At 35.8% G+C, this 18,911-nt stretch overlaps 1 protein-coding gene across 2 annotated transcripts in view; it reads left to right on the forward strand.

Annotated features, from left to right (window-relative positions):
- The window catches only part of CBL (Cbl proto-oncogene), a 109,901-nt gene that overhangs the window by 77,387 nt on the left and 13,603 nt on the right, over window positions 1-18,911 (forward strand). Inside the window, exons 4-11 of one of the 2 annotated variants that reach the window (XM_074215253.1) lie at window positions 1,330-1,486; window positions 3,727-3,848; window positions 4,301-4,438; window positions 5,864-5,951; window positions 6,340-6,471; window positions 6,693-6,896; window positions 14,886-15,017; window positions 15,094-15,474. In XM_074215253.1, coding sequence (XP_074071354.1) covers window positions 1,330-1,486; window positions 3,727-3,848; window positions 4,301-4,438; window positions 5,864-5,951; window positions 6,340-6,471; window positions 6,693-6,896; window positions 14,886-15,017; window positions 15,094-15,474 — 1,354 coding nt within the window. The remainder of the gene's footprint in view (window positions 1-1,329; window positions 1,487-3,726; window positions 3,849-4,300; window positions 4,439-5,863; window positions 5,952-6,339; window positions 6,472-6,692; window positions 6,897-14,885; window positions 15,018-15,093; window positions 15,475-18,911) is intronic. The other variant, XM_074215254.1, reaches the window with a different exon arrangement.

An 18,911-nucleotide genomic window follows, 5' to 3' on the forward strand; every position in this document is an offset into this window, starting at 1 on the left:
GTGTTCTCTCTTTTGTCATGTTATCTTGTATTTACTTATGTATGTATATATTTTATCCTCCCTCAGTAGAGTATAAATTCATTGAGTGCAGGAGATGTTTTCAGTTTTGTCTTTTTGGTCCTCAGTGTCCTAGCATTGACTTGCTCTTAGTCACATAATAGATATTTGAATTGAAATTAAATGGAAAAACCTTACCTATAGTTTAATTCACCTTGCAGTAAGAATTTTCTTCATCTCACTCAGAACTTGCAATTTTATTGTTTCTACTAGTTACTAAGGATCAATGGAAGAGACAAAGCACAAATTGTTAGTTTAGCAAAAAGAATATCCACTTGTCTACTTACCCCTAAATTTTTGTTATGAAATAAGTATATTGGGGTGAGAGCACCAAATCATGAATTAGTTCATTGTATTAATTAATGACATTCTGAAAAGAAATAGTAGAAAAGAATTTTTTTTTCTGCTAACCAATGGAAAGTTGTAGAATTGATTCTTCAGGACCAGTATACCCCCAAAATATTTAGCAGTGATTTTTTTTTAGTAGTGAAGAATTGAAAACAAAGAAGATGCCCATTGATTGAGGAATGTCTAAACAAAGTGTGGTACACAAATGTAATAGAAACAATGAATATGAAGAATATAGACGTTTGGAAAAATATATGAACTCATGCAAAAGGAAATATACAGAAGCACAATTACATGTGTGTAAATGAAAAGAATAAATAAAACAAAAATCATGTGCAAATATAATGACTAAGTTTTTCTCTAAAGAGGACTGGAAAAGATTAAGCTCCCTTGCTTCTTTTTATTTATTTGTTTTTTAGATTTTTATTTATTTAAGGCAATGGGGTTGAGTGAGTTGCCCAAGGTCACACGGCTAGACAATTATTATGTGTCTGAAGCCAGATTTGAACTCAGATCCTCCTGACTCCAGGACTGATACTCTATCCACCTAGCTGCCCCCTCTTTCACTTCTTTATAAGGGTAGGGAACTATGAGTATGTGGGAGATTTTATATATTGTCAGACTCACTTGATTCATTGGTTAATTTTGCTGAATTTTTCCTTTCCCTTTCCTTTTAATTTTTTGTTACAGGGTTAGGGAGAATCAACATTTAAAATGCAATTGATGTAAAAAAGAGATTTTAAAATTGTTAATGAAATTTGAGCATTTGTCAACTGTTTCCATTCCAAAATATAGCTCAGCTTCACTCAGGGACAATTTAAATCACTTTGAAAAGTGTGATATAGGTGCTTCTATTTCTCCCTTTATTCTTGATCATATTCATACCTAGAATTGTTGACTCTTGGGTTTCTTTGTTTTAATCAGGACAATAGTCCCTTGGAAGAGCTTTCGACAGGCTCTTCATGAAGTACATCCTATCAGCTCTGGACTAGAAGCCATGGCCTTGAAATCCACTATTGATCTGACCTGCAATGATTATATTTCAGTTTTCGAATTTGATATCTTCACGCGACTTTTTCAGGTAGGTCAAATAACTGACTTCTTGGAACCCTGTACATTTGTAGTTTGAATAGCATTTTAATTTAAACAATTGTTATTGCTTCTTAAAAGTTTTTTAAAACCGCTATTAATCATGGTATGTCTACATTATTTGGTTGTTTTTGACAGTATTTGAAGATACCAATTTTCTATATAGATTCTTCAAATAAAACTTCACATTAGGGGCTATTGTATTTTTTTTTTTTGCATTAACTAATTTCTCTCTACTATTGGCTAGAGCTGTCCTTACTTTTCTTGACATTTTTTTAAGCCCTGCTAAATTCTCATAAATAACAACTTTCTTTATTTCTTCCTTTTCCCACCCCCCACTCCCATTCATTCTCATTATATATTACTTCTCTTCACACATATACTACAGATGGCAGACTGCTCTTCTTTCTGTTCTTCACACATGACATCTTGTGCTCCTTGTCTATACATTTGCTATGCTTTGTGCTTGGTATATGCTTTCTTTTCCCTTCTGTCTCATACAATCTCTCTCATTTTCTTCAAAGATCAAATGGTGATCTGTGAGGCTTCTTCTGATCCTGGCTAGTTCTTGTTTCCTGACATTCCCTCGCATTTATCTTGTATGTACTTATGTATGCATATGTTGCTTTCCCTGGTAGAAAGAAAGCTTCTTAAAGGCAGGGATTATTTCATGTTTGTCTTAATATCCCTAGTAACCTCACAAAGTAGCTAAAACCTAGTAGGTGCTTATAACTGCTTATTGATTGACTGAGATGCAAAATACTATCCTGTATCTCTTTTGCCTTTTGTACCTTCAATAAGGGCCTCCACTTTTCTCTCCTCTTTTTTTTTTTTTTTTTTGCTAGGCAATGGTGTTAAGTGGCTTGCCCAAGGCCATGCAGCTAGGTAATTATTAAGTATCTGAGACCAGATTTGAACCCAGGTACTCCTGACTCCAGGGCTGGTGCTATATCCACTATGCCACCTAGCCATCCCTCCTCTCTTCTTATAATATAGTTTGTGAATTTATTATTCCACCAAACTGGAAACTTCTCCAAAGTTTTACTAACAATCTCTTATTTGCCAAATCCAACATAGTTGATCACTCTCTCCTCATGGTACCACTATCTCCTGGTTCTCTTCCTACTCATCTGACTGTTCCTTCTCAATTGTTTTTGTTAGAACCCCCCCCCCCCACCAATTGTAGGTGTCCCTCAAGGTTCTTTTCTAGACCATCTCTCTTTTCCCTCAATACCACTTCATTTGTTCATCTCATCCCTTCCCATGGATTTCATTACCATCTATATGCTGATGATTCTCAAATCTACCTTTTCTGTCCCAGCCTCTCTGCTGACCTCTGAACTCACATCTCCAAATGCCTTTCAGACATTCTTGAATTGGATGTCCAGTAGACATCCTTAAACTAAACATGTCCCGAACAATTCGATATCTTCCATCCCGATCCCCTCCTTTTCCTCACCCCTTCCATATTATTATAGAGGACAACACTTATTTCCCAATCTCTCAGACTTGCAACCTAACAGTCATCCTAGACTTCTCACTCTCTCTCAACACCCTTCCCCCCTCCCAAAATTGTTGCCTATTGAATTTACCTTTGTAGCATCTCTCTAATGAACCACCCTCCTCTCCTTTTACACTCCCACTTTCTGTTGTGGCTCTCATTATGTATTGCCTTGATTACTATAATAGCCTGTTGTTGAGTCTGCCTACCTTAAGTCTTTCCCCATTTCAACCCATCCCCCAACCAGCTACTCAAGTGATTTTGTAAAGCACAGGTCCAGTCATGTCAGCCCTCTGTGCAGTAAACTCCCTTTTACCTCCAGGATCAAATACAGAATGCTCCATTTGGCATTCAAAGCCATTCACAACCTAGTTCACCTCTACCTTTCTAGTCTTTTTATACCTTATTCCTTAAAACATTCTTTAATCTACTGACCCTGCTCTGTTCTAATTACTGAGGTCCCTGGTTTCCTTTTAAATCCTAAAAAAATCCCTCCCTTTTCCAGGAAACCTTTTTCAAGTCCAATTGCTTCTCTTTGTTAACCATCTTCTGCTTACCCTGAGCTTGCTTTGTATATATTTGTTTGCATGTTTCCTCCCCAGTAAAGTATAAGTTCCTTGAGGGCAGGAACTATCTTTTTTGCCTCTTTTTATATCCCTGGAATTTAGTAGACAATTAATAACTATTTATTGATTGATTGATAGTCTGTGACCACTCTCTTCTTTCTTTAGCCTTGGTCATCTTTGCTCAGGAATTGGAATAGCCTTGCTGTGACTCATCCTGGTTATATGGCTTTCCTGACATATGATGAAGTGAAAGCCCGACTCCAGAAATTCATTCACAAGCCTGGCAGGTTAGCAACCTATAGAAATTTTTCTTATTTTTCTTTTACAGCTTCTGTTAGAATATAGGAAGCAGAATCTTGACTTTGGTATCCAGTGGCCAAGATTTTGCCATTAGTTTGAAGTGTAATTAAAAAAAACTATAATCTAAGAATTCTTTCAATTTTGAATAATACGTTAATAGCCCTTCAGTTTTTTATTTGGAGATTATACTCCATACTTGCTTTTTTTTTTTTTTTGGCAAGAGTTGGGATTAAGTGATTTTACCCAAAGTCACACAGCTACGAAGTGTGAAGTGTCTGAAATTAGATTTGAACTCAGGTCCTGCTGACTCCAGGGCCAGTGTACTATCTAAAGTGTGCCCCCCACCCCCTATGCTTTCTAAAGCAGATTTTTTTTGTGGGGGGGGATCTCTTGCCTGCCATCCTTACTTCAGCAAACCTTTCTATGTCTATGTTCTCAGCTACATTTTCCGACTGAGCTGTACGAGGCTGGGTCAGTGGGCCATTGGCTATGTCACAGCTGATGGGAATATCCTCCAGACAATCCCTCACAACAAACCTCTCTTCCAAGCACTGATCGATGGCTTCAGGGAAGGCTTGTGAGTAGCTATTTATCATTCAAGGATGTCTAGGAAGAGGCTAAAGTTTTATTTCATGTTCTTGAAAGAGTGTGTTGTCTTGGCCTTCCCATTTTGTTGAACTTGGTTTTATTTGGGGTATTTTATTTGAGGTTTCTTGGATTTTGTTATTTGGTTTTTTGCTTCTTTATGGGCATGGTACTATCTATATTCTTTATCTGTCAAACTTTGAGAATTCAAATTAAATTAACAATGTTTATTTTGCCTTTTCACCTTATAACCATATCATAAGATAGCATCTTCGTGATTGAATGTAGCTGAGATTCTCAATTTAGAAATGTGAAAAACCTGATCTATTTGCATCTTAGTTTCTTTTTGGTTCAGCAAAATTTGATTCTAAACTCTTATTGATTTACAAGGCAGTCTTCCTTTGTATCACAGAATCACTCTTCAGTAGGCTAAGTTGCTTATCTGTTGGCATACCTAGAGTATGACAAGAAATGACTTCTAAAAGTCCAAGGAAAGCCAGTTTTCTTCTTAGTCTCTGCTTATAAACATGAATAGAGGAGATTGTTGCCTCTGCTCTAAACCTTGCAGCAAGGAACATTTAAACTTGATTGGTAGAGCATCTCAGTGACTTAACTTGTTTTCTTTATCTCTAAAACAGATTTTTGTCAATGTAGTAGTAATTAGCTACTCATAGATATTTGAGTCTTTGGTTAAAAAGAACCCCCCCCTAGCAAGAACTGATATCTGATTATAGTACAAAAATTGCCAACCCCTCTTCCTCCATGTTATGATGTTCCATTAATTGTGCATCCCATGAAGAAACATCATTGTAATATAAGTATAACATCATCTCCTCAGAAATGCTTTAAGTCATTTTACTTACCTTAGAAACTTGTGAATTTTGATTTTTTTCTCTCTTTTGTATTTTTTATCATCAGTTATTAGTAATTTAGTTTGAAGTCAAACATTTGTTGAATGTCTGCATGTGCATATATAGATACTGTGCATAGTTACTTAAAAATGCAAAGATTAAGAAAAGATGCAACCTCTACCCCTTAAGGAACTTACAATTTAATGGGAGAGATAAGACACATATATAGATAAGTCTAATAAAATCAGAATAAGATTACTTCTATTTAGAGGTGTCATGATGAGATGTCAGTCATGAGATATTCAAGGAAGGGACAGATCATCCCCATATCTGCCTAAATAGAAAATGGAAGACTTTGAGGAAGAAAGTGCTATTTTTGCTGCACCTTGAAGAAATAAAAGGGATTTTTCAACAGGTGAAGGTTTGAGGGAGCCTGTTCTAAAAACTGTAAAGTGTTGACATTCATGTCTTATTATTATTTTGTTTCTTTACAGTGATACACAAGACTAATCTTGTAATCACAGAGAATAAAAAGAATATTAAATCTTTATTTATTTATTTTTTAGCTATTTGTTTCCTGATGGACGAAATCAAAATCCAGACCTGACTGGCTTATGTGAGCCTACTCCTCAAGACCACATTAAAGTTACCCAGGTTAATTGCCTGTTATTTCCTTTCAATAGTTCCCCTATTCTGAAAAATTAAACCACTAAATTCATTAGTTCAGTTTTATGAGAAGGAACTAAGCCAACTATGTGAAGTCTCAAGGTATAATGTCCATCCCAGAGCTGATTTTGTTTTGGTAAATTTTATTAAGCTAGTAATTTTATGTGTTCTTTTGAACATGTCTTATTGTATTTCCTTCTAGACTAGTAGCACAAGCTGCAGGTTTCAAAAAAAAGAAACTCTGAGCAGTTCTTTAGAATTGATTTATTTTTTTTTAACTCATAGAAGACCTGAAACAAGTAATAATTTTGAGTGATCTGTATTTTAGGAAATATTTTTCTAGCAGACCAAGTAATCTTTGTTTTTTCTCCTTAAGGAACAATATGAATTGTACTGTGAGATGGGCTCCACCTTCCAGTTATGTAAAATATGTGCTGAAAATGACAAAGATGTGAAGATTGAACCTTGTGGGCACCTCATGTGTACATCCTGTCTTACAGCTTGGCAGGTAGGGATCCAAATCATTCTCAAATCAAGATAAGTCCTCTACAAAAGTGTGTGGTTTACCTTTCAACCCTTTTCCAGATAATAAAAGCATGATCTGTGATTGATAGGTTTAGATTTTAAACATCTATCTAGTTTTCATCACTATATAATCTATTTTATATTATCCTGATGCATTAAATACTTTCATATCTCTGAAGCTGTCACTAATCTCTTTCTTTTTAGGAATCAGAAGGTCAAGGTTGCCCTTTCTGTCGGTGTGAAATTAAAGGTACAGAGCCTATCGTGGTGGATCCATTTGATCCCAGAGGAGGGGGTGGCCTACTTCGGCAAGGAGCAGAGGGAACTCCTTCTCCAAATTATGATGATGATGATGATGAAAGAGCTGATGACTCCCTTTTCATGATGAAGGAATTAGCCTGTGCCAAGGTAATACTACAAGTAGGAGAGTTAATTGAGTTATTCTGTGAAACAATTTATTATTTGGTTTTTGGTTTTTCCTTTGTTTTTTGCAGGGGTTAAGCAACTTGGCCAAGTGTCTGAGGTCGGATTTGAACTCAGGTCCTTCTGACTCCAGGGCAGGTGCTCTATCAACTGTGCCAACTAGCTGCCCCCAATTTATCATTTATTGAAAAGCAAAGTATACAAGAATTGTATCCCAGATCACAGAATCACTCTTCAGTAGGCTAAGTTGCTTATCTGTTGGCATACCTAGAGTATGACAAGAAATGACTTCTAAAAGTCCAAGGAAAGCCAGTTTTCTTCTTAGTCTCTGCTTATAAACATGAATAGAGGAGATTGTTGCCTCTGCTCTAAACCTTGCAGCAAGGAACATTTAAACTTGATTGGTAGAGCATCTCAGTGACTTAACTTGTTTTCTTTATCTCTAAAACAGATTTTTGTCAATGTAGTAGTAATTAGCTACTCATAGATATTTGAGTCTTTGGTTAAAAAGAACCCCCCCCAGCAAGAACTGATATCTGATTATAGTACAAAAATTGCCAACCCCTCTTCCTCCATGTTATGATGTTCCATTAATTGTGCATCCCATGAAGAAACATCATTGTAATATCAGTATAACATCATCTCCTCAGAAATGCTTTAAGTCATTTTACTTACCTTAGAAACTTGTGAATTTTGATTTTTTTCTCTCTTTTGTATTTTTTATCATCAGTTATTAGTAATTTAGTTTGAAGTCAAACATTTGTTGAATGTCTGCATGTGCATATATAGATACTGTGCATAGTTACTTAAAAATGCAAAGATTAAGAAAAGATGCAACCTCTACCCCTTAAGGAACTTACAATTTAATGGGAGAGATAAGACACATATATAGATAAGTCTAATAAAATCAGAATAAGATTACTTCTATTTAGAGGTGTCATGATGAGATGTCAGTCATGAGATATTCAAGGAAGGGACAGATCATCCCCATATCTGCCTAAATAGAAAATGGAAGACTTTGAGGAAGAAAGTGCTATTTTTGCTGGACCTTGAAGAAATAAAAGGGATTTTTGGTTTACCCAGGTATTTTGTTTGGTGAAAGTCAGGATAGGGCAATTCAAGCAATGAACAAGTAATTAAGTACCTGATATGTGCTAGACACTTTTGTTAGGGATTTAAGGATACATATGAAATCCTCTTAAGTTTACTATGATTCTATTCTTATTATCGTGTTTGTAAATAGAGAATCTTTGTAGGGTCAAAAGTTTATAACCAGAAGGCACTTGATAGATTATCTCGTCCTACCCTTTAATTTACAGAGGAGAAAAATCTAGTAAGATGAACAGAATTGCAGATCTTCTTAGTAGTAGAGCTGGCATTTGATCTAAGGCCTTCTAACTTCAAATCTAGTTGTCTTTTACTCTACTATTCTTTCTCAGATTCTGATCCACATTTTTCATGAAATATTAGAAAGCTATTATGTCACTACTAAGTCTTTGTCCAAGCTAAGCATCCCTTAATTATAATTATTTTTGTAGAGTGCTTTAAAGGTGTACAAATGGACTTCTGCAACTTTTTTTTTTAAGCAAGGGAATGGATCTTATATGTTTCTGGTCAAGGATAAGTTCTTTATCAGAAGATCATTTTTAAAAAACCACATGTTCTGCTTTTGGAGAGATTTAAAGGGAGTAGTAGGGAAATAAAGATTTGGATTTTTATTTTTTTAAATTCTGAACTTAAGGGACTCCAAAAACATCCAGTTATATATTTATATACCCAAATATTGGTGTTCTTTGGTGATCCAGCTGGACATCACAATCCACTAATGCTTTGAAATATATTATTTGCTTGATTTAAATAATGAGAATGATGTCACTGGATGAGGGACAGGCCCAATAAGCTGGTCATTTGGCAATGAATTTTTAGGCCACAGAAACCCAGAAAGCAAAGTACAAAATGGCCCTTAGCAATTGAAATAGTGTTAGTAAAACAAAACTAAGATGATTTCAGAGATAAGGAAAAAAATATAAAAGAACATAATGGGCAAGAAGTTGAATTTTTAACATTTACAAATAAAAACCTAAGTCTACATGAATTACTTTCCCAATGAAATGAAAGAATGGAAGAACAAAATAGAAAATAAACTCAACAATTTATTTTATAAACAAGAAATTCATTTTAGAAATACAAGCATAGTCATGAAAACTAAGAGGCTAAAATAAAATTAATATATTTTGCACAATTCCAGAAGAACAAAAATTGTAATCATGATTTTGGGTAAGACTACAATAAAAATGGTTGGAGAGAAATAATGTTAAGTATATTCTTAAAATCACTGTAGAAAATAAAATATCTTTATTAAAAGATTAAAAAAATATAAGTTTTCATTATTTGTTTTCTCACAGTTAAGAAATTACATTTTGTTATGTTTTGTATCTGTGATTTCATTGGTGTAAACAACTTCCCTTTGAGGAAATTCTTTCTACCAATGTACTTCGAAGAAGGAAAGCAGGGAAGGGATAAAGTATTTATATAGTACCTACTGCTTGCCCGATACTTTACCTAGTGCTCTGCAAATAACATTTCATTTGATCCTCACTATAACCCTTCAAGTTAGGGGCTGTTATCCCCATTTTAAAGTTGAGGAAACTGAAGTAAATATAGGTTAACACAGTGTCACACAGCTTAGATGTGTCAGAGACCAAACTTGAATTTGAGTTTTCTGGATTCTCAAGACCAGAAACTGTTCCACAGTGTCTTCCTTTAAGACTATATAGTAAAGCGGGGGGTGGCTAGGTGGCATAGTGGGTAAAGCACTGGCCTTGGAGTCAGGAGTACCTGGGTTCAAATCCGGTCTCAGACACCTAATAATTACCTAGCTGTGTGGCCTTGGGCAGACCATTTAACCCCATTTGCCTTGCAAAAACCTAAAAATAATAATAATAATAAAAAAAAAGACTATATAGTAAAGCAAAAGTCATGGGGCAACACAAGTTGTTCCTGGGGAAACAAAAGTCATCATGACATGAAACTGTGAAAGGACTGATCATTTATAAATTAGTTTCCACTTAAACATTTCTCCTATTTAACACTTAAATCTAATGTCTCAACCTCAATTTCCTTGTTGGTAGTCTGGAAGAATGCTTAGAGATACTCCAGAAGAGAATGATTTTGAATAGCACCAAATAAAGAGATTAAGGGAGATCCTTTGTGAAAATTTATGAAGTACTGAAACAAAAATCATAAAGATCACAATGAATCAAAATAGAATAAACTTAAAGAATTTGTTACTGAGTGATAATGGCAGAAGGTGGCGGCATTCAGGGAACAAAGGAGCATACCAATTTCTCCTCCTGACATTATGTGTCAGGAAGCATGAGTGAAGTAATGTCCAGACTTGAAAAGACTACCAAGAGATGTGATGTCTTAAAGGGAAATCTAAGTTTTGGGAAGTATCAGCAGATGGAAAAAATGTGAAGATGTCTAAGATGAAGAGAGTTTGTTAATGAAAGAGGAACATTCCAGAGGACACTGTTGGAAAAGAAGACATAAGTTACTAGATAGATTAGGGATGTCCAATAAAGATGAAATTGGGGAAAAGTAGCTGGGGAAATGGGTTTCAAATGTGGAGAAAAAGCTAGTGAGATTCCATTATAGTTGTAAAAACATAGTCCTTACCTTTCTCCCTAATTTCCACAGAAAGAATTCTTTGCCTCTGCCCTTTCTGCTGCTACCTTCCCTCTCAACCTCTGCAGGTTAGAGAGGCCAATCAAAGACAACAAGGTTTGAGGCACAAGAATGAGTGTTTAGTAGGGAGGGAAGCCTACTATCCTACCAAAAGTTGGCACTTGGGCACCCAAGTTATGGTTCTAAAAGCATTTTCAGTAGTGAGTGAATCAAAGAAGACATCATAAAAATTATATATAGTGTATAACAGTAATGCAGTATATCAAAATTTATGGGATATAAAGACTTAAAAACTAAAAATTTTTTAACTTTAAAACATTTAAAAAATAGGAAAACAACTGATGAGCAAATTGATGTTGCAGTTTTAAAAACAAAATAGATATGTCAGGTGAGGAGTGTATAAAGCTGAAACTTGTGCAACTGAAAAATACAACTCAGGAAAAAATCTAGATGAAAAATTCTTATTGTCAAATTAGGGCTTGCAGTTGGCTAAAGGCTAACCTTCTGTGTAGTTGATTACTACACGTGTATCTTACTGCAGATGAGCTGGGCTCAGAACTTAAAGAGGAAAAGAATGAACTTGAACTATTTGGGAAATTATGCAGCACTTCTCATAACCTCAAGATAATCTCTGTAATAGAATCTCTTTTTAAAGTACCTGTATTCTCTTGGTATTGCTATATTGCTGCAAAGGAATCAAAATCTCAAATAATACCTTTACTTGTATGCTTATCAACATCTAATTCAACCTTATTTTTCTCCAGTGACTTTCCCTCTGTGATTTTTCCTTCCTGTTATACTCTTCAGAAACCCTGCTCTATTGCTAATGGCTATTAATCTTGGTTCTCTTTTCACTTTTCATCTTCTTGTAGTCACTTTGTTCACTGTGATCTTTTCTGAGGTTGACTTTTCTTATATCCCCTAATTCTTGGGACTAGAATGTTGAGCTTAGCATATTCCCTGTTTAGATGTTGATTCCATCAGTCAGTTCAGTACAGATCCTTGTTGCTATGATACCACTCTCCAGGTTTCTTTGCCTCCTCTCAAAGAATTCATTACTTAGCTTGTACTTTTCTATTCCCTGCCTTAGCCTTTGTGTTTATCCTAAGGAATTTCTATACATTTGGATGTCTCCTTGAACTGCTGGACTCCTAGTTCATCTACTAAACTAACTCCCATTACCTATATACTCACTTCCCTCAGAGATGATCTGGTTTTTTTTTTTAAGGTTTTTTTGCAAGGCAAATGGGGTTAAGTGGCTTGCCCAAGGCCACACAAGTAGGTAATTATTAAGTGTCTGAGGCCCGATTTGAACCCCAGTACTCCTGACTCCAGGGCTGGTGCTCTATCCACTGCACTACCTGGCCTCCCCAATGATCATACTCGTAATCACACCATCATTCATAATTGTATCAGCTTTATTATTTTTAACTTTGAAATTCTCTTCTGTGATCCTAAGTTCCTATACTTCTATCTTTCCTTCTGCTTTACTCTTCTGATTGCTAGTCTTTATCTTTATTTAACATAAGCTTCAGTCCCTGACTATCCATTTCTGTCCTTTTGATCCCTTACCCTAGCTAGCCATGCCCTCGCTTCTCTTAACAGTATTGAACCTATCATCTACCAAATCAGTTAAACATTTTTCACCATCCTTGGTATCATCCCCTTGTACTTTTGAAGATCCTCAATCCAGGATCTTCAAAAAGCTGTTAAACAACTCATGTATGAAATCATACCATTCAAATATAGATATTCCAATGTATCTCTGATCTCACCATCTTGGAAGTCTGTCTACCACTGTAGATCTCAACCTATCAGTACCTACATGGCTTGTATAGGTCCTAAACATATCCTCCTACAAGTTACTCAGTGCCCCTTTTCTTAGGATCATACATTTCCCAATGACATTTTTATTACTGTTCATTAAAATTAATCACTGGTTATATTTTGTAGCCTGTTCATATTTAGTACATGCCTTTCCATTGCCTCCAAGTGAAATTAATTTTTAATACTTTGGAGATTGTTATATTCATGTTGAATTGCCTTTTGTTCCCATGGGAAACTGAAGTCATTGGAGGAGCTTTGCAGTTTTTGGAGGTAATCAGTTTGTTTACTTTTTGTGTCCAATTCTCTGACCGAATCACTTTCCATCTGTACTATCTATCCTAGATATACATACTGATGAACAGACTTTGCATGTTATTCATTCAAACGCTCATTTTATTTTATTTTTTCAAATGCTCATTTTAACATGGAAAATAGACATCATTCTTCCCCTTAATAAGAAATTGGGAGTCATTGGTTTTAAGTTTAGTCTGGATTGGATTAAAGATAGTTTAGTGATACTGAATTTAGTTATTCAGTTGTTGTAATAACCTAAAGCCTAGGGAATGATGGCAGTAGGAATGAATAAGAAAGAATCAATAAAAGATTTCAAGGGAAAAATTGATATAACTTGTGACTAGATGAGAGAATAAAATGTTAGCCTAACCCACTATAAAATCTAGATCGATCTTATTTTCTCATCCCTAAGGAAAACTGCTTTATGGTTTCCTTTATTGTCTCGTCAGCAGAAATTGAACCCTTTCTCTAAACAAAAAGTAAGCACAAGCTGCTCCAGAAAATGAGATCTGTCATCTTCCTTCTCTCCTTCCCCCTTTCGCTCAGCAATAATGATTGGTCTAAGTGCAGGACATGCTTTTTTTTGTTAAGGAAATATATAGGCTGTCATCTTATTATGAATGCATTCAATATACATTTGACTATCTTCTGTTAGTTTTGCTTTCTATTGTGAATACAGAGAAGCATTTTGCATGGGTCATTGTGCCAATTTATTATCTCTTCATTATCCTGCTTTGTGCAGAAATATGGAAAAAGCTTTACATTTGTTTCAAATAATTTGGGGCCTATTTTCTACTTTAATTAAAATTATTTTTAATTACTACTGTGTATTGGATTGGAGTAGAATATTTCTTTAAAAGAATTGAAGATGTTCATTAGTTATCTATAAATATTTCATTCACCTTCCTTAGGATTCAGCAAACTTGACCATCAACATATCTGTTATGTAGAAAACATTGTTGGGGTATGTAGGGAACTACAAAGATAAAACATGATTTTTTTCATGGATGGGCTTTTGAAACATCATGTATCATGGTTACTTGTATAATTGAAGTGCTTTATGAAGAAGTCTTACTGATGGGGAAAGATTTTATAGAAGGTATGGCATAGAGGCTATGGAAAGCAGGTGACAACACGGTCTAAGGGTAGCATTAACAAAGGCATTGAGATGGATGATAGCTTAAAACACCTGTGACATTTGGCAAATATTCTAGTTGTTTGAAACATATAGTACACAGAGATTAGGAAGGAAAAGTAAAAGACCAGAAATGTAAAATGTGCACCAAATTGTGAGAGTGATAGGGCTTCAATTGTAAAGCTAAGGAGTTTGACCCTTTTTTAGTGGCCATAAAATACTAATGAAGATTTTTAAATAATGGATATCTGCATGAATTCTCTCTTAGTTCCTATTTTCTCTTAAGGAAAATCCATATAAAGAAGCCCATATAAAATCTACCTTATATAAACTTGAATCTACTTTCTTGTCCTAAAGACATTTTTTCTGATGATTCACTCAGGTTGACAACTTCTTGCTCCTTTGCTGTGTTTTCATGGACTGCATTTTTTAACCTTGAGAAGCATTAGCAGTTAACCTTTCTTGAAAGAAAGCAGTAGAAAAACAAGAGAAAGCAATTTAGTAAAGATTTTTCTACTTGAAGTGGAATGAGCTCTTAAAGGACAACAGCAACATGAGCAAAAATTTAAGGATCTTTTTCCAATTATATTCTCTGATAGCCAACTGGATCCCTGCTTGGTTGGTATTTATGAGTTGAGTGCCCTCTCATGGTGGCATAAAGGTAATAGAAATTTGTCATTGATTCTGGAAGAATTTTTTTTTTTTTTTAGATTTTTCAAGGCAATGGGGTTAAATGGCTTGCCCAAGGCCACACAGCTAGGTAATTATTAAGTGTCTGAGGCTGGATTTGAACTCAAGTACTCCTGACTCCAAGGCCAGTGCTCTATCCACTGCGCCACCTAGCCTCCCCATTAGAATATTTTTTTCAATAGGCATTTGGATGATTAGGATCTGGGCAGATTATGATATATTCACCATTTTTTGTTTGTGTGGCAGTTGCTAGACACTGCTTTGGAGAAGATCAGTGTCATTTTGGGATAGATTTTCTTCCCTAGAACATGAAAATCCTTGCAACAAACTTTTTATTTTAGGTTGAACGGCCTCCTTCTCCATTCTCCATGGCCCCACAAGCTTCTCTTCCTCCAGTACCACCACGACTGGATCTTTTACAACAACGAACATCCATTCCTTCAGGTGCTTCTAGTCCTGGAACTGCTTCTAAGGTAAAGACTTCTATCTCTGTTCCCTGTTTTTTAGTGCTAAGCAAGTGTATACTTACCATCTTCCATTATATCTTAGCAGGTTACCCCTGGCTCCCTTCATAAGGACAAACCTTTGCCAATCCCTCCCACACTTCGAGATCTCCCTCCACCACCTCCTCCAGACAGACCACATTCCATTGGGGCAGAGAGTCGATCTCAGAGACGTCCACTACCCTGTACACCAGGCGACTGTCCTTCCAGGGACAAACTTCCCCCTTTTCCTTCTGGCCACCCAGGAGAATCATGGCTTCCCCGGCCAATACCCAAAGTACCTACAGCAACTCTAAGTCCTGGTGACCCTTGGTCAGGCAGAGAATTGACCAACAGGCACTCACTTCCTTTTTCACTGCCTTCTCATTTGGATCCCAGAGCTGATGGTCTTAGGCATGGAAGCACTTTCAGCCTTGATGCCCCAATGGTGAGTCAGTTTTACTATAAGCTATTCAAAAAATAAGAGTGTCTGTGGAGCACTCTAATTAGGTACTCTGGGGAATACACAGCATATGTTAGGGTAAACATGTATCGAGATAACTTGCTGCAGTCTAAAGACTACATGAGAAGACAGATAGTAAGTCCTAAACATTTGAAAATGGAAAAAATCATTTTCAGTAAAGATGATTTGAGTTTCAATAGATGGGTCAAACTTGTAAATGGGAGGAGGAAGGGTTTTCCAAGTTTAGGGGAAAAATTAAGAAAATGCAAGGTCTTTTTAAAGGAATGATAAATAGACTGGTTTGGGTTAACATAGTAGGAAACAAAACCAAAAACGATAACTAGAATCTTATGGGGAGGTTATGGTTCCAGGGTAAGGAGTGAACTTTATTCTCTGAGCAATGAAGAACTCTGGAGATTGCTGAGCAGTATATATTTGGCACAGTGAAGTGATTGTGTAGGAAGATTAATTTTGTGACAATATGAAAGGTTGAGGTGGGGCATACTATGTAAAAAGAATACAGAAACTATGGATCTGGAATGTACTTCTGTTAGTGACTGTTTGAACTTGGATAAGTCATTTAACCTCTCTGGGCTTCCTTTTTTTTCATCTGTGCAATGAGGAGGGTAAACTAGATAATTTTTAAAGTCATTTCCATCTCTAAATTAATGTTGTTACATAATTAGAATAGTCTAATTTGTTAAGCACCTATTGCATATAGAAACCACTGTGCTGGTGGATAGTTTGTTCTAAAGTTGTTTTTCAATTGTGTCCAACTTTTTATGACCTCCATTTGGCATTTTCTTGGCAGATACTAGAGTAATTTGCTTTTTCCTTCTCCCATTCATTTTACAGATGAGAAAACTGAGGCAGAGTTAAATGACTTGTCCAAAGTCACCAACTATTAAGTATCTGAGATGATATTTGGACTCAGGAGAAAGAGTTCCTAATTCCAGGTGCAACATTCTATCCACTGTGCCACCTAGCTGCCCAGAAATACAGATAGTTTAGGCAAATTGTAATCTTGTCCTCATGGACTTTATAGTCCAATAATGTGGTAAGATAAGCATTCATAAAATAATTGGAATATAATAATACCTGTATTAGAAAGATATTAGCAGTGATAGGTGAGACCCATGAGAATAGAAGAGTAGAGAGTCATTGCTGACTTGGGGGTGTCAGGGAAGGAAGGCTTCCTCATGGGTAGGTATCTTTTTGAGTTGGACTTGAAAGAATTAGTAGAAATTCAATAGACAGAAGCCTTTTAGGCAGCAAAGAATGATGAGGAAAGTATTCCAAGCAAAGGAATCATAGGCCAGAGACATGAAGTTAGATTACTATATGACAAGTATAGGGAACAATGAGTTTTAGTCCATTTTGACTAAAGCATGGATTACATGAAGACAGTAGACAGATGGTTTAAAGGTAAATAAAGAATTGAGTCAAGAGCCTATTTGTATGCTATTGAAATAGAACAGTAATTGGTTATGAAAACTTATACTTAAGTATGGTGGTAGTGGAAGTAGAGAGAAGGGAATAAATAGTTGAGAAATTGTAGCCTTCAAATTGTATATGTTATGTGGTAACTGATTGGATAAGTAATGCGAAGGAGAGGAAAAGGTCAAATAACTTTAAAGTTTTAAACATGGGAAACTGGTTCAATGTTAGTGAAATCAAGAGGAATAATTTTGGGGAAAAAATGATAAAGTATGAGGAGTAGTGGGGAGAATTGAAAGAAAAGAATATGCACAAGAATGATTGTAAAGAAGAAAAAAGATGACTATATAAGGAAGGAGCAAAGAAGTTTCAAGTTTGGATGACTGGTACAAGATTTGAGTTTTAAGTGCAGCAGATCATATTCAACAGGCAGTCAGAGGGAAAGAGATCGGAGGCAAGTAGGAAAGTACAGATGGATGTAATTTTCCAGATTCATTCTGCTTGGGGCAGAGTCAAGATGGAGTAGTGAAAGGGTACAATTGCCAAATCTCCTCCAAAATCTCTCCTACAAAACTATCATAGAAAGTGCTAAACAGAATTCAGATTAGGAAAGCAGCAAAAAGTCAAAGTGAATCATTTTTGTAGCCAAGGGCCACTTAGAAAATTAGAAAGAAAGATCTGTGGACACTGGGTGGAGGCTGGTCAGAAGTAGGACATGGTAAGGGGCGGCTAGGTGGCATAGTGGACAGAGCACTGGCCCTGGAGTCAGGAGTACCTGAGTTCAAATCTGGCCTCAGACACTTAATAATTACCTAGTCGTGTGGCCTTGGGCAAGCCACTTAACCCCATTGCCTTACAAAAAAAAATAACCTAAAAAAAGGACATGGTAGATGCAGTATCAGCTATGGACTGTGGGTTATGGGACTTCAACAGCAACCTGGGACAGAAAGAAAACTGAATATCTAGTCAGAAAGAGATCCCATGGCACCTCTGTACTAGCACAGGACCAGGGGCCATGGAACAGAGGCCCCACCTTTGTAAAGACAAGAACAGGAAGACAGTGTCCAGACTTTCTTTCACACCACATTAGAAATACCAAAAAACATTCAGGTCCCCAAATTGAGCTGTGAAAGCATCATCAGAAGGATATAAAAGACAGAAGCATAGACTTTCCCTTTCCCCCAATCCCCAGATGAACCAAGCCCAATGCTTAATATGTAAAGTCTAAAGTCAAGAAGTAGGCTAGGAAAATGAGCAAATAAGAAGACTGTAATAGGGTATGCCAAGACAAAAATTTGGAGAACGGTGACTTGAAACCATCTATAAGCAGAGTCTCAAAGGAAAGTGTGAATTGGATAACAATCTTTTCAACAAGAATTCCTAGAAGAGCTAAAGAAAAAGATTTTTAATAACAAATTAAAAAATAATAGTGGTAGAGGAAAATTGGGAAAAGAAATGAACTATGTAAGAATATTATCAAAAGAATTAATAATTTGGTAAAAGAGTCACTGAAGAAAATAACTTCTTTAAATATCAGAATTAGGGGTGGCTAGGTGGTGTAGTGGATAAAGCACCGGTCCTGGAGTCTGGAGTACCTGGGTTCAAATCTGGTCTCAGACACTTAATAATTACCTAGCTGTGTGGCCTTGAGCAAGCTACTTAACCCTGTTTTCCTTACAAAAACCTAAATAAATAAATATCAGAATTGGCCAAATGTAAAAGAGATAAAAATTCTGACCAAAGGAAAAAAACTTAAAAATTAGAATTGATCAAATTGAAGGTAATGCTCTATGAGACATCAGTAAACAGACTTATTCTGGTTCTATCAGAAGAATTTAACATTACTTGAAATACGGAAAAGCGTAGAATGAATAGAATTACCTCCATTTCATTCTTCCTCCTTTTTTTGTTCATTACAATTATATATGCACTAAATAGGGAAATAGTGAATTCAACTTTATGGTTATTGATATGTAAAGGTCATT

Source organism: Macrotis lagotis, chromosome 1 (assembly GCF_037893015.1).
Source record: "Macrotis lagotis isolate mMagLag1 chromosome 1, bilby.v1.9.chrom.fasta, whole genome shotgun sequence".
NCBI classification, from domain to species: domain Eukaryota; kingdom Metazoa; phylum Chordata; class Mammalia; order Peramelemorphia; family Peramelidae; genus Macrotis; species Macrotis lagotis.